General features: G+C 44.0%; 1 protein-coding gene across 1 annotated transcript in view; it reads left to right on the forward strand.

The window, feature by feature from the left end:
* The window catches only part of ITGAV (integrin subunit alpha V), a 92,943-nt gene that overhangs the window by 45,649 nt on the left and 32,549 nt on the right, over nt 1-14,745 (forward strand). The window contains exons 13-19 of the mRNA XM_075933763.2: nt 2,187-2,378; nt 2,533-2,578; nt 4,713-4,820; nt 5,933-5,991; nt 7,623-7,777; nt 8,212-8,349; nt 10,530-10,597. Of these exons, the coding sequence (XP_075789878.1) occupies nt 2,187-2,378; nt 2,533-2,578; nt 4,713-4,820; nt 5,933-5,991; nt 7,623-7,777; nt 8,212-8,349; nt 10,530-10,597 (766 nt within the window). The remainder of the gene's footprint in view (nt 1-2,186; nt 2,379-2,532; nt 2,579-4,712; nt 4,821-5,932; nt 5,992-7,622; nt 7,778-8,211; nt 8,350-10,529; nt 10,598-14,745) is intronic.

Genomic DNA, 14,745 nt, shown 5'->3' on the forward strand with positions numbered 1-14,745 from the left:
ATACAGATTCAACTTAAGAAACCCAGGCATCCCCAAGTCAGCTGCTGCTGAAACTGATCAGCGGCTGATTCCAGGAAGCCTGGGGCAGAGCAACTCTGCCTCGGGCTTCCTGTAGTCAGCCGCTGGTCAGTTTCAGCAGCGGCTGACTTGGGGACGCCTGGGGCAGAGCAGCTGGGGTGCTGCTGGGTTGCTCCAGCAGCGCGGCTCCTCGGCGCTACTGGAGCAACCCAGCAGCACCCCAGCTGCTCTGCCCCAGGTGTCCTGATTCAGCCGCTGCTGAAACTGACCAGCAGCGGTTGAATCAGGACGCCTGGGACAGAGCAGCTGGTGCTGCCGGGTTGGTCCGGAGCGGCGCTGCGGGACCAACCCGGCAGCCCCAGCTGCTCTACCCCAGGGGTAGGCAAGAAAAGCCTGGTCTGCTGGGGGGGGGGGGAGCACTAGCTACACCCCCCCCCCCCCAGCAGACCAGGGGGACAGGAGCAAAGCCTTGGAGCACGCCCGCAGCGGGACAGCCCAAGCACGCCTGGGCTGTCCCCCTGAGGGCGTGCTCCAAGGCTTTGCTCCCTGTCTCCCTGGTCTGCAGGGAGACGGAGAGCAAAGCCTTGGAGCACGCCCGCAGCGGGACAGCCCAAGCGCACCCGGGCTGTCCCGCTGCGGGCGTGCTCCAAGGCTTTGCTTCCCATCTCCCTGCAGACCAGGGAGACGGGAAGCAAAGCCTTGGAGCACGCCCGCAGCAGGACAGCCCAGACGTGCCCGGGCTGTCCCGCTGCGGGCGTGCTCCAAGGCTTTGCTCCTGTCCCCCTGGTCTGCTGGGGGGGGTCCAGCAAAGCCGCTGGACCCCCTCCAGCAGACCAGGGACACCAGAGCAAAGGGCTTTGCTCATTTGCCCGGGAGCAAAGCCGCCCAGGCGGCGGCTTTGCTCAGGTGTCCCTGGTCTGCTGGGGGTGTCCAGTGGCTTTGCTGGACCCCTCCCCCCCCCCAGAAGACCAGGGGGACAGGAGCAAAGCCGCCCAGGCAGCGGGACTCCCGCCGCCTGGGCGGTTTTGCTCGGGTGTCCCTGGTCTGCTGGGGGGGGGGGTCCAGCGGCTTTGCTGGACCCCCACAGCAGACCATGGAGACCGGGAGAAGCTTTTCTCGCCCCGGAGGACACGGGTGGTGACCCGCCGCCCGTGAGCTCCAGGGCGAGAATAGCCCCGTTTGTAAGTGCGGATCTGACATAAGTCGGATCCGCGTAAGTCGGGGACTGCCTGTACAGAAAATAAGGACAACATGGGTATAGTATTGCCACCCTTACCTCTGCGCTGCTGCTGGTGGGGTGCTGCCTTCTGAGCTGGGCACCTGAGCAATATTATAATCACTAGTCTCCAGCTTCCCAGCTCTGAAGGCAATGCAGAATTAAGGGTGGCAATTCTGTGACTCTCATAAAATAACCTAGTGATCCCCCTGAAACTCCTTTTTGGGTCAGGACTCCCAATTTGAGAAACACTGATCTCCCTCCATGAAATCTGTATAGTATAGAGTAAAAGGCCAAATTTCATGGGAGGACACCAGATTTCACAGTCCATGATGCATTTTGCATGGCCGTGAATTTGGTAGGGTCCTAAACATAGCAATTAGGATCTGATAACCAGGGCTCGCTGAACCGCGCAGATCGCTGGAACCCGGCTCTTTCAGGTTACAGTTTATTCTCCACGGGCGAGTAGATTGTATAATGTGTCGAGCCCTGCTGATAACTATGTTATACTAGGCTGGCGTAGGGCTATTGAAATCTTGAACCCTCTGGATTAACGTGATTAGATTAATAAAATGTAGTTTGGCGAGATGTTTCCTACTATAACCACTCTTGGGAAAGAGTTGAATACCCAAAGAGCATATAATTGGAATGTACTATGACTCCAAATAGGTTCAAAAGTGTGTTTGTGGGACTTGGCTTTTCTGTGTTAAATCTACAGTAAATATGCTCCTTCAACATTAATTTTGGTGTCATTCTGTAACATGTCAGGATCCTACAAGTTATATAAAAGGTGTTGATAAATAAAGCTTCCAGCGAATAGTAACATTATCTATATGCTGCCATGTACTCTGATGTAACTATATTTTGCCCATATGAATTGTTGAATGTCATCACAAAGAAGTTCTCCTTGTTTATATTTGGAGACATTAAAGCTATTTCTTTTGGTTCACAGATATTGCAGTTGCTGCACCTTATGGTGGAGAGGACAAAAGAGGGGTCGTTTACATCTTCAATGGGAGAGCGACGGGTTTGAATGCAGCGCCATCTCAGATTCTTGAAGGACAGTGGGCCGCCCGCACCATGCCGCCAAGCTTTGGGTACTCGCTAAAAGGAGCCACCGATGTGGACAAAAATGGATATCCAGGTGCTTTCTACTTGGCATAGCTTTAGAACAGTTACAGTAATTTGAGTGCATCACTTCTGTGTGATTTACCAATTGACCAACTAGTATCCTTTTTTTTTTTTTTTTTAAAAAAAAGCATAAACTCTCAAACTTAACGTTGCTTTCTCCTTTCCAGATTTGATTGTCGGTGCCTTTGGTGTTGACAGAGCTGTTTTGTACAGGTAGGCACACGGTGCATGTTCTTATGTAAGTGCAGTCAGAAGGAAAGCTCAGTTCAAACTGTAAATTACAGTGTGGAACAGAAATGAGAGAGTGTCTGAACTTCTGTCTTGCTGCACTGCAGAATGATATGGATAAAAGTGGTTACCTCATTATTTCCACTGTGTTAAAATGGGGTCCATACTCTATTATTTGCCTTTGGATGTGTCCAGAGCTGAGAGAGAACACTGCATGAGATCTTCCTCCCTGGCCAACCCTGAATGACTCTTCTCCAGAGCCTGCAGGGAAGAATGCTTCTGCTGCCTGCAGAGATGTGCAAATTTGCTCTAATCCTTGGCAGTTATGCAAGCTCCTTAATCATTATGGGCGAGGCCTGTGAGAGAGAGAGAGAGGGCAAAGTGGGGCACGGAGAGGGAGGAGCCTGCTCTCCCTTCCCCCTCATTTTCACAGCCAGAATATTAAACTGAGCACAATAAAGTTTATGGCTACTTCACAAAAAGGGTGTGTAACTTATTCTCCTCAAGAAGGGGTGGGGAGGGGAGGAGTTGTGGCAGAATCCCAACTCATTTTCTGATCTGCTTCAAGGGCCTTATAACTGTTCATTGCCTCTTACAGATAGTTGGATGTAAAGTTATAATCTGGCCAATAAGGATCTTGTTGAAAAGTGCCATTAAGGTTCTTCAATTCTCCACGTATTCACATCAGTCTTCTCCACCCTCTTTCGTGTTCCCACTACTTATCCTAGCATCTGCTTTTTCTTGATTCAGTCTAATGTTTCGGTTGGTAGTGTTGATGTGAGATTCCACAGCTTCTGGTATCTGGGGCAGCCTCTCTTTGACTCTCTGCCCCATCTACTGTCCATCTCTGCCCCATCCAGGGTATATCTACACTGTGCGGCAAAGTTGAGTGAATATTAGCAACTTCAGCTACGTTAATTGCATAGCTGAAGTCGAAGTAGCTTAACTCGACTTTTGGCGCTGTCTACACAGCTGGAAATCGAAGGAAGAGCACTCTTCCTTCAACTTCCCTTGCTCCTCGTGAAATGAGGATTACAGAAGTTGGCGTAAGAAGCGCATTATTTAGAAATGATTTTGAAATAATGGGCTTGCTGTGTAGACTTGAACTTTGTTATTTTGAAATACCATGAGTTATTTAGAAATAAGTGTGAATTGTAGAGAGAGCCTTACTGTCCCCATCATTTTTAATGAAAGAACTTCTTTCTTGCTAGTCTCTTTTATTTTTTCCATCTACTGCTCTATCATTGCAATCTATATTTTAGCTTTACAGGAAGTCCCCGGGTTACATCAATCTGACTTACGTCGGATCCCTTGTTACGAACGGGGGGGGGGGGGAGGGGCGGTGTTTAACGGCGGAGGCGGATTCCCCTTTAAATCTCCCTGCCTGCCCCCCTCCCCAGGTCCCCCTCTTACCACAATGCACCAGGCGCGCCGGGCTCCCTCAGCGCCACCTGAATGGAAATGCCGCCGCCGGGGCGCAGCTAGTGCGGGGTGCCTCCCCCACTGTCGCTGCCCCTCGCGCTGCCAGAGGCAGCGACAGTGGGGGAGGCACCCCGCACTAGCTGCGCCCCGGCGGTGGCATTTCCATTCAGGCGGTGCTGAGGGAGCCCGATGCTCCCAGTGCATTGTGGGACTGGGCTGGGAGTCCCGTTCGTGGGAGGAGGCGGAGGGAGGGCGAGGAGCGAGCCGGTAAGAGGGAGCCCGGGGGGGGTGGTGGGAAGAGGCAGGCGGGGAGATTTAAAGGGGAATCCGCCTCCACCGTTAAACACCTGGCCCTGCGCCGGGCTGCAGCCTCCGGGCGCTACAGCGGCCGGTCGGGGTGCACGGGGCACTCTTGGCCCCAGCCCCAGAGACCGGCTGCGGAGAGGGCGGGGGAAGGGGATGCAAAGTGCCGCCGGGGCCGCTTTAAAAAACTCCCCGCACCGAGGCCAACTTACATCCAAATTCAACTTAGCATACAAATTCAACTTAAGAACAAACCTACAGTCCCAATTTTGTACGTAACCCGGGGACTTCCTGTACTAAATATAGAGCATATATAGCATATTATGAAGAATGTTGTGGTGTAGGGTTGTATGAGTGTTTTCATTCACATTAATTTATTTACTTTTGTCTACAGGGCTAGACCAGTTATCAGTGTAAATGCTGGACTAGAAGTTAACCCAACCATTCTAAATCCCGAGGAAAAAATCTGTGAACTGTTAGATACTGGTGTGAAAGTTTCCTGGTAAGGTGGCTTGTTTTTACTTAAACTCTCAAAGATGAGAGGGTAAAACTAATAAATAGATTTTAAAAAATGAAACTGGATTTTTGGAATGGCTAGGAAAATCAAAGCAAGTACACTTAGGGCTAAGAATGAATTAATTGCTCAGGAAAATAAGAGACAAGTAGGATTGGTTTGAGCTAGGTATGTTGGGACCAGATGTCTTGTAAATTCCTTGTAACAGTTTTTTTTTCAACAATTCAGTTCTGGACTGCAATCACTGACCCTTTAGGACTGGGCTGCTCAGAGCCAGGTTGCCAGTTGTCCCCCTTTGTGGAGTGCTTTAAAAGTACACGTCAGAAACCTCCACTCACTTTCATTTCTGGCTGACTGCACAATTTGAACTCTGTTCTTTACAGATGAAGATTATTAGGCTGATCAAGCCCTAAACTTTAGGCTCTGCATTCCTACTGTCACTGTCCATTTCAAAACCTTAATTGCTACAATGCTAAGACCTGTACCCCAGTCAACAAGGACCCTTCTGTGTAGAAGTGCCATGAGCTGTGTAAACTACTCTGTGTTCGTCATGGTTGCGTTTTAAAGTCTCTGTCGTACTTCCGTTCTCGGAGCTATACAGGATTTACTTCCTAACCCTATAGAGTAGCTGCCCAGCATACTCCAGGTATTTTTGTATCCCCCGTCCAGGAAAGTCTCCCCAACTGTAAACGTCCCCATAGAAATAACATGATCCATATCTTCTGAAATTGCCAGTCTTCTCCCAATTTAGGAGCAAAGATTGAAATAGAGATCAGCGTGTGGAGTTTTCTACCTGCTCCACTTGGGGTAAAAAAACCACATGACCTGTTCTTGTATATTCAGTTGTCTTCATAAATGGGGAAAGAACAGAGCAGGTATTGGCTGCTGTCCCATGGCCCCACTGGAATTAGATGTGAGAAAACAAACAGTCATGAATCTGTTCTGGTTGGCTACGAGGAGAGAGCTGTGGGAGTGGACTGGGTTGGAGTCTCTTAAGAAAAGAACTTAGAATTGGTAATATTATGAGGGAGAGCTTTTAAACCACAGTCTGCTGAAAACATTATTTCATCATATGTGCTTTTTGAATTTTTTTTAAACAGCTTTAAAGTAAAGTTCTGCTTAACAGCTGATGGCAAGGGAAAGCTCCCCAATAAACTCAGTAAGTTCTGCTGTTTTAAAAAAATATTAAACTTTCCATATTGTCTGCAAACAAGAATCCTGGACGTAATTGTTTCTTAATCACTGAAATAATTGCTTTTTCAGCATAGGGCTTGGTCCTGCTCATGCTGAGCCCCTTCAGGCACCATCAAGTTATTCAGAAGTGAAGTCTCAGTTCAGCAGTGAATTTAAACATGTGTTATACTTTAAGCATGTTAAGTCCCATGAAATTTAATCAGAATTTAATCATGTGGTTCAGTGGTTTGCTGAATTGATGCCTAAGAGCACTTCTCATCTTGCAGCATCAAGCTCTTTAGTTGGGTCCACAAAAAGGAATTTCAGATAAATAATTCTTGTGGAAACTACAAAAACATCGAGGAGCACTCTGGCACCTTAGAAACTAACACATTTATTAGGGCATCAACTTTCATGGGTAAAACCCACTTCATCAGAAGATGAATTGGAATGGAAATTAGAAGCAGGGCTATATATATATATGTACAACAAATGAAAGAGGTTACTTATCAAATGTAGAACCAGTGTTCATGAGGCTAATCAAGTCAGAGTGGAAGTTGCTCATTCACAGCTGCTGCTGATGTGAATAGTAGGGATATGGATGGGTAACTGGATACCCTGATAAGCATCACCTTATTGGGTGATGCTTACTGGTACCTGGTTAACTGGTGCCTGTGGACAAAGGACTGCTCTAGCTCAGCTTGACCCACCGCACCATTGACCAGGGCCAGCAGTCCTCAGACCGGGGGTTGCTCTGGCTGAGCCAGGCCCACGGCACCCCAGGATCCCACTTAATTGGTTAACTGCTTGTTAAATGGGATTTTACATCTCAAGTGAATATCAATGGAAGGGAAATTGCCTTTGTAGTGTGTTAACCAGTTTAAATCTTTATTCAGGCTTATTTTGGGTGCATTGATGAAACTGATAGTAGAGACAAGTATTTTGGATGCTAAGGGCTTAATCCAACTCCCATTCAAGACAATGGAAAGACTCTCACTGACATGGATGAGAATCAGATCAGGATTTCTAGGTCATGTTGATTCTAAGAGGTTGATATGGTGGCTCTACGTATATTTTGCCATGATGACTGATGGTTTCTGGCTGATTTACTGTGTCATCCAGGAAACTTAGTGTTTTCTGCATACTATGTGTATAACAGACATGACCTGGCAAGGTTTATGTAGTAGGAAATGTATTATAGTTTTAAGTTACGGGGTCCATATAAAATATATTAAACAATGATTAGTAATAATACAATTGGAGAATATATATTGTGGGTGTAAGATTGCTGCTCTTTGGAAAAAAAATCCTAACTTCTAATTTCATAAAGAAATCTCAATACGGAGGCAAACCTATTACTTGAATATTTGTCTACAAGAATAATGATGTTTAGGTGTTGAGTAGAAGATTTGAGTCTCATTTTAGCACCATACCAACCTCTGTTACAATATTGTGTTGACACATTTCGTACTTGAAAAAAGTAAGAATTTGTAAGAGGGCACAGCTGTTGGATTGCCACTGTAGCTGATGTCAGCTTGTGACTTATTAGCTGGGAGGAACCTACTATGAATACAGTCGGTCAAGAAATTCCTAACCTAAATGTTTTGGATTTGATAGCCTTCCAAGTGGAACTGCTGTTGGATAAGCTTAAGCAAAAAGGAGCCTTGAGGAGAGCTCTGTTTCTCCACAACAAACAGCCTAGCCACTCTAAGAATATGACCATTGTCAAAGGGGGAACAATGCGTTGTGAGGAACTTCAGGCTTTTTTGAGGGTAAGAGATCAGATTACCAGAGTTATCATTACAGATTACCTGTAATTACCAGAGTTATCATTGTTTGCCCTGAATTATTATTGGTATAGAGGAATGATGGTTTTGTGATTAAAACACTTGACTAGGTTTGGAGAGCCAATTATTAGCCCTGCAACAGATTTCCATTCATCCTTAGGCAAATCATTGAAATCTCACGGTGTGCCTCAGTTTCCCATCTGTAAAATGAACATATTAACACTAACTTTGTCTGTCCTGTATATTTAGATTGTAAGTTTTTTAGAGCACAATTGAGCTGTGATCTTGTATGGGGCTCTGGGTGCATAATATAAATAATAATTGTATCCAGTACTAGCAGGCTTTTGATTTCAATCCTGTGCACCTCTGTGTTCTTTTTTATGTGATTTAAGCATGACCTGAATAATTTCTCCCCTCAGGATGAATCTGAGTTTAGAGACAAACTTACACCGATCACTGTTTTTATGGAATATCGGTTGGATTACAAAACGGCTACAGACTCAGCTGGATTACAGCCCATCCTCAACCAGTTCACTCCTGCTAATGTTAGCAGACAGGTATATTCCTGACAGTTTTAGGTTAAACAAAATAGATGACATTATCAGCCTTTGATGTCTATATCCGTATAATGGTGAATTCATGGCCTTGTAAGTGCTCCACTTATGAAGGAACAATCAGTTTCATACATACAGAATGGGAAGCGACTGTCTGGGAAGGAGTATGGCAGAAAGAGATCTAGGGGTTATAGTGGACCACAAGTTGAACATGAGTCAGCAGTGTGATGCTGTTGCAAAGAAAGCAAACATGATTCTGGGATGCATTAACAGGTGTCTTGTGAGCAAGACACGAGAAGTCATTCTTCTGCTCTACTCTGCGCTGGTTAGGCCTCAGTTGGAGTATTGTGTTCAGTTCTGGGCACCGCATTTCAAGAAAGATGTGGAGAAATTGGAGAGGGTCCAGAGAAGAGCAACAAGAATGATTAAAGGTCTAGAGAACAGGGCCTATGAGGGAAGGCTGAAGGAATTGGGTTTGTTTAGTTTAGAAAAGAGAAGATTGAGGGGGATATGATAGCAGTTTTCAGATATCTAAAAGGGTGTCATAAGGAGGAGGGAGAAAACTTATTCATCTTAGCCTCTGGGGATAGAACAAGAAGCAATGGGCTTAAACTGCAGCAAGGGAGGTTTAGGTTGGACATTAGGAAAAAGTTCCTAATTGTCAGGGTGGTTAAACACTGGAATAAATTGCCCAGGGAGGTTGTGAAATCTCCATCTCTGGAGATATTAAAGAGTAGGTTAGATACATGTCTATTAGGGATTGTCTAGACGGTATTTGGTCTTGCCATGAGGGCAGGGGACTGGACTTGATGACCTCTTGAGGTCCCTTCCTGTCCTAGTATTCTATGATTATGATTTTTAGATGCATCTCTTAAATATCAGGACACCTAAATGTGGATATAGGGGGTCTAGCTTTAGGCACTGACTTCTGGAAATGTTTTCCAAATACATTAATGTATTTTTTTTGCTCTTTTGTAAGTTACTTGTCTGCATTAGACACACCCTTGTCTTCAGAACTGAGCTGCTTTTTCACCCATCACACTTAGTTGTATTAAAAAAAACAGAGGTCTAGGTCTGTTCAGCAACGGGAATGCTAATCCAGAATGATGAGTGGTTTTCATCTATTCTCGTTTTGTGCGCCTGTACATACCATATTTCTCTGAGGTTTCCAGGGAGAGGAAAGAGTAAGATTCTCTTGCACAGGCAGTTCACTCCTGTAGCTTATTAATGTTCCTAGATCAATGAGCATTTCCCCTTCCTTTTAACGCAGTACCCTCAGATTCTTGCTGTTTGCCATTCTGGACTGGAACACAGGGTTCCTAGATGTTGCTCCTGGTCTTATGTTTCTGCAGTCTTGTGTTTACGTTTTTATTCATTTCAGAGATATTCTGTAAATTAGTAAGTTGTTTGAGAGAACTGCAAGTACAAACTTAATTTTTACCTTTTTTATTCCAAGCTTTGTAAGAATCACTTGTACAGAGAGCATAGTGGAGATGCAACAGTAAAGACAGACATTTATTTATGGTGCTCTGCAAATACAATTGATAGATTTAGATATCGGCTTTAGAATCATAGCCCTTGTCTACACTGGGGTTTTATTTCGAAATAATCCCCTTTAAATTGAATTTATAAATGGAGTGCTCAAGCCCATTATTTCAAAGTAAGGGGCCACTTACGTCAAAATCTGTACTCCTGCTTTTCTCGGGGAATAAACTAATTTCAAAATATTTATTTCAAAATAGCATTAGTGTGAATGCTCCGGTGCTGCTATTTTGAAATAACTACTCCCCAGAGTAATTTGAATTAATTACTCCTCGGTGCTTCCTGGGACTTTTGAGTCAAAGTAGAGTGCCCACATTAGTCTCAGACTATTTTCAGGCTTTCCCATAGTGGGGACACACTACATTGATTTTGTGAAATTGGGAATTAAGTCAAATTTAGTTATTTTGAAATAGTTTCCTAGTGTAGACATGGCCATATAGTGGGCAAGTGTAAAAGGGCATGCAGCATTCACAAACACAGTGTTTCTTCATTTCTAGTTATGTATATAGAGACCAGCAAACAGTTTCCCTAGTTGAAATTCTTCCAAAATACCTCTGAAAATAAGAGATAAGGGAATGAAGATACACATTGAATTCATGGGCTGAACTTATTAAAGGTGTATATGTTTGGTTTTTCCACAGACACATATCTTGCTAGACTGTGGTGAAGATAACATCTGCAAGCCAAAACTGCAGGTTGCAGTAAACAGGTAAATTTCAGTGTTGAATGAATTGGAAATATTATCAACGCAATAAATACTATAGAAAAATAGAATTGGGAAAGGTAACTTACTATGTTAGGCTCCAACCCTACATAGGTCTTGCATACAGTCCAATTGAAAAGAAAGGAATGGAATGAAATGAAATGAAATCTTTGGGAGTACTCAGAGTGTAAAATTTAAGCACATGTACAAGTTGTTTTTGCTGGATTATGGCCTAAGGGAACCTCTTTTCCCATTGTGACTGAGTGCTAGTAACATAAATGAGTTTTGAGGAGAGACTAAATCCCTGTAAGGACACTGTGGCTGCATCACGGTCTCAGTTAAAATGAGCCCACATAAGAAAGGAAGCAGAGAACTCATTGTCAGGGTGGGCAATAAGTGCGGCTATGGTTCACCAGCATTACCCCAGTGAGCCTCCAGCACTTTATTTATCTGTATGCCCACAGGTATGGCTACTTGTAGCTTCTGTTGACTGTACAATGACAATTCAAGGCCTATGGGAGCTGCGAGCAACCATCTCTAAAGACGCGCAGGTAAATAAAGTGTTGGTGGCCCGCCAGGGGCTAACCCTGGTGAACCCCATCTGGTCAACAGACTGTTTATTGCCCATCCCTACATAGAATCTTCAGCTGTAAACCACAGGGCTATACTGCAGTTTCATTATCTGCTATTAGCTGCAGTTACAAACACATGAGAAGCTGTGATTTTCTCCAGCAGAGGGCAATCATACATGCATCATTATGTAAACACATGCACACCCCATAACGTAGAAGAATTTGCAGATCATATAAAATTGTTTAATATCAGGCCCAAAACTGACTGCAGAAAGTTACAAAGGGATCTCACTAAACTGTGTGACTGAGGAACAGAGACATAGATGAAATTCAGTGTTGAGAACTGCAAAGTAATTCACTTAGGATATGTCTACACAGCAAAGTTATTTCAAAATAACAGCCCTTATTTTGAAATAACTTTCCTAGCGTCTACACAGCCAAACCGCTATTTAGAAATAAATTCGAAATAGCGGGAGTGCTTATTTGAATTTGGTAAACCTCATTCTACGAGGAATAACCCCAAATTCGAATTAGCTATTTCGAAATAAATGCTGTGTAGATACTTACTTCAAAATAGGGGACCTCCAGCCTTCCCGGGGTGCCCTGGTGGCCACTCCAACCTCAACCAAGAACACTCCTCTCCCTCCCTCCCTCCTTGCCTCCCAAGAGCCCTTAAAGGGGTCAACTCTGGCCACAGTGCCTGTGCCAGCTCCAAGCCTGCCAGCCCAGAGCCAGCAGTCACTGCCCCGACCCAGTGGCCCCAAAACAGGAGCCAGTAAGCCACTGGTAGCCAGCCCTCCACTGCTTCCCAGGAGCAGTCGACGAGCTCCCAGGAGCCTGCCAGGGCCCGGAGAAGGCAGGAGCCTTCCTGATCATGTACCTTATTCAGGTTTGGAGGGGATGCCCCCAACATCCTTGATCTCCGCACTAGATGGAGGAATGCGGCCGTCTATGGCAGGATAGCTGCCAGTCTGGCCACCAAAGGCCACATACGAACCCAGGAGCAGGTTTGAATCAAAATCAAGTTGGTTCGGGAAGACCCTGAGCCCTGAGCTTCTCCTCCCTCTTCTTCCCCTTGCTTCCCCCTTCCAGTTCCATCCTCCCAAGTTTCCCCCTCCCCTCTTCCACCCTCTTTTCTCCCCTCTCTCGCCTCCTTTCCACAGTCTCACCAGAGTTTCTTTCCCTCCCCCCAGTTTTGTTAAATAGAGTTTGTGTTCATGAAAATACATGTATTTTATTTGACATCAGGAAGGGGGGATAGGGAGGGGTAAGTGGAAGGACGTGAGGGAAGAATGAGGCATAAGCCCCCAGTAGGGCAGACCAAGAAGGCTCTTAGTGCTCCTCAGGGTGGAAACTCTCCTGCAGGGCCTCCTGTATACTGACAGCCCCCTGATAGACCTCCTGGATGGCAGCCTGCAGAAAGTGCAGCCAGGCTTGCAGCAGTGCATCCAAGAGAAGCACCAGAGTGCCCAGGGGCAGCTCTGGCTCTATGTTGTAGAGTGCTGTGTTGTCCCGAATGAGAGCAATCAGAGCACGAAGAGACAAAATGCTTTGCTGTCCCTCATTGAGATAGACAAGCAAGCAGGGAAGCCTGAGAACTGGGTGTCCGGAGAAGGAAGGGGGGGGGATCCCTTTAAGTACAGACCTCAGATAGCCTCAGGCAGCAGCCCCACACCCCACATAGTAAGTCCTTACTTGGTGCCCTGCTGGAACTGGTTCCAGCCAGTCTTAAATGCGATTCACAGTCCACTCAGTGTGGACGTGCTATTTCGAAATGCATTTTGTGTGTAGATGTGTTATTTCAAAATAAGCTATTTCAAAATAACACTGTAGTGTAGACATACCCTTAGGAAAACATAATCCCATCACTACATATAAAATAATTGGGGTCTTAATTAGCACTCAGGAAAGAGATCTTGCCATGGTGGATAGCTGTCTGAAAACATCTGCTTAATGTACAGTGGCAGTCAAAAAACCTTACAATGTAAGGGACCATTAAGAAAAAGGTTAGATAATTAGGCGTTGATTAGGCCTCAACTGAAGTATTGTATCCAGTTACGGCATTACATTTTAGGAAAGCAGTGGACAAATTGGAGAAAATCCATAGAAGAGCACCAAAAATTATTAAAGGGTATAGAAAACATGACCTATGAGAGACTATTAAAATAATTGACTTTGTTCAGTTAGGAAAAGAGGAGATTGGAAGGGGACATAATAGTTTTCAAGTAGATAAAAGGTTATTACAAAGAGGAGTTAAAAGTTATTTTCCTTAACCTCTGATGATAGGACAAGAAGCAGTAGGCTTAAATTGCAGCAAGAGAGGGTTGGATATTAGAAAAAATTCCTAACTGTCAGGGTGGTTAAGCACTGGAATATGTTGCCTAGGTAGGTGGAGGAATCTTCATCATTGAGATTTCTAAGAGCAGATTAGACAAAAACCAGTGAGTGACAGCTCAGATGGTGCTTGGTCCTACCACGAGTGCAGGCAATGAGATTTGATGACCTCTCAAGATTCCTTCCAGTTCTACAATTCTATAATAAGAGAGACAATATTTTAATACCACTATAGTAGAACCTCAGAGTTATGAACACCAGAGTTCAAATTGACTTGTCATATGACTCCTTATTTGGAACCAGAAGTACACAATTTGGCAGCAAACACATGTACATATACACACAAAATTGTACAGTACTATATTAAATGTAAATTATTAAAAGGAAGATAAAAAGATTTTTGGACAAAACAAGGAAACTGTTTCTCTGGGCTTATTTTATTTAAATTAAGATGGCTAAAAGCAGCAGTTTACTTCTGCATAGTAAAAATTTCAAAGCTTTATTAATAGGTCTGTTGATTAATTAATAGAACACCAATTGAAATTTATTACATATTTTGAATGTTTTCTACATTTTCAAATATATTGATTTCAGTTACAACACAAAATACAAACTGTACAGTGCTCACTTGATATGCCCCCCTTCATGCTTCGGCCACCATTTAGCAGCATAGATGCATGGCCTTTGGAAGGGTGGTTGAAGCATGAAAGGACATATGAATCTGTAGCACATCGGACATGTAACGACACAGGCTACAACAAATGCCTGGTCTCGCTTTCAGGTGACATTGCAAGCAAGAAGCAGGAAGCATTATCTCCTGCAAATGTAAACAAACTTGTTGGTCTGAGTGATTAATAGAACCAGAATTAGAACTGAGTGGACTCCTACACTCAGTTTTCTATTGTTATATTTTTTTAATAGTTTAGTTAATTTTGTACGTAATTCTAAATGTACATAATTCTAAATGTCTAAATTTCATGATAGAGATTGTACTTTAGTACTTGTGTTAGGTAAATAGAAACATAATATTTGTTTTGTTTTGATGGTGCAAATATTTGTACTAAAATAAATATTAAGTGAGCACTACACAGTTGATATTCCATGTTATAATTTAAATCAATATATTTAAAATGTGGAAATCATCAAGAATATTGAAATAAATGGTATTATATTATTGTTTATCAACAAATTAATTGTGCAATTAATTGCAATCAATGTTTTTATCACTTGATTAATCATGATTAATTT

Source organism: Pelodiscus sinensis, chromosome 7 (assembly GCF_052426305.1).
Source record: "Pelodiscus sinensis isolate ZL-2025 chromosome 7, ASM5242630v1, whole genome shotgun sequence".
Lineage (NCBI taxonomy): Eukaryota > Metazoa > Chordata > Testudines > Trionychidae > Pelodiscus > Pelodiscus sinensis.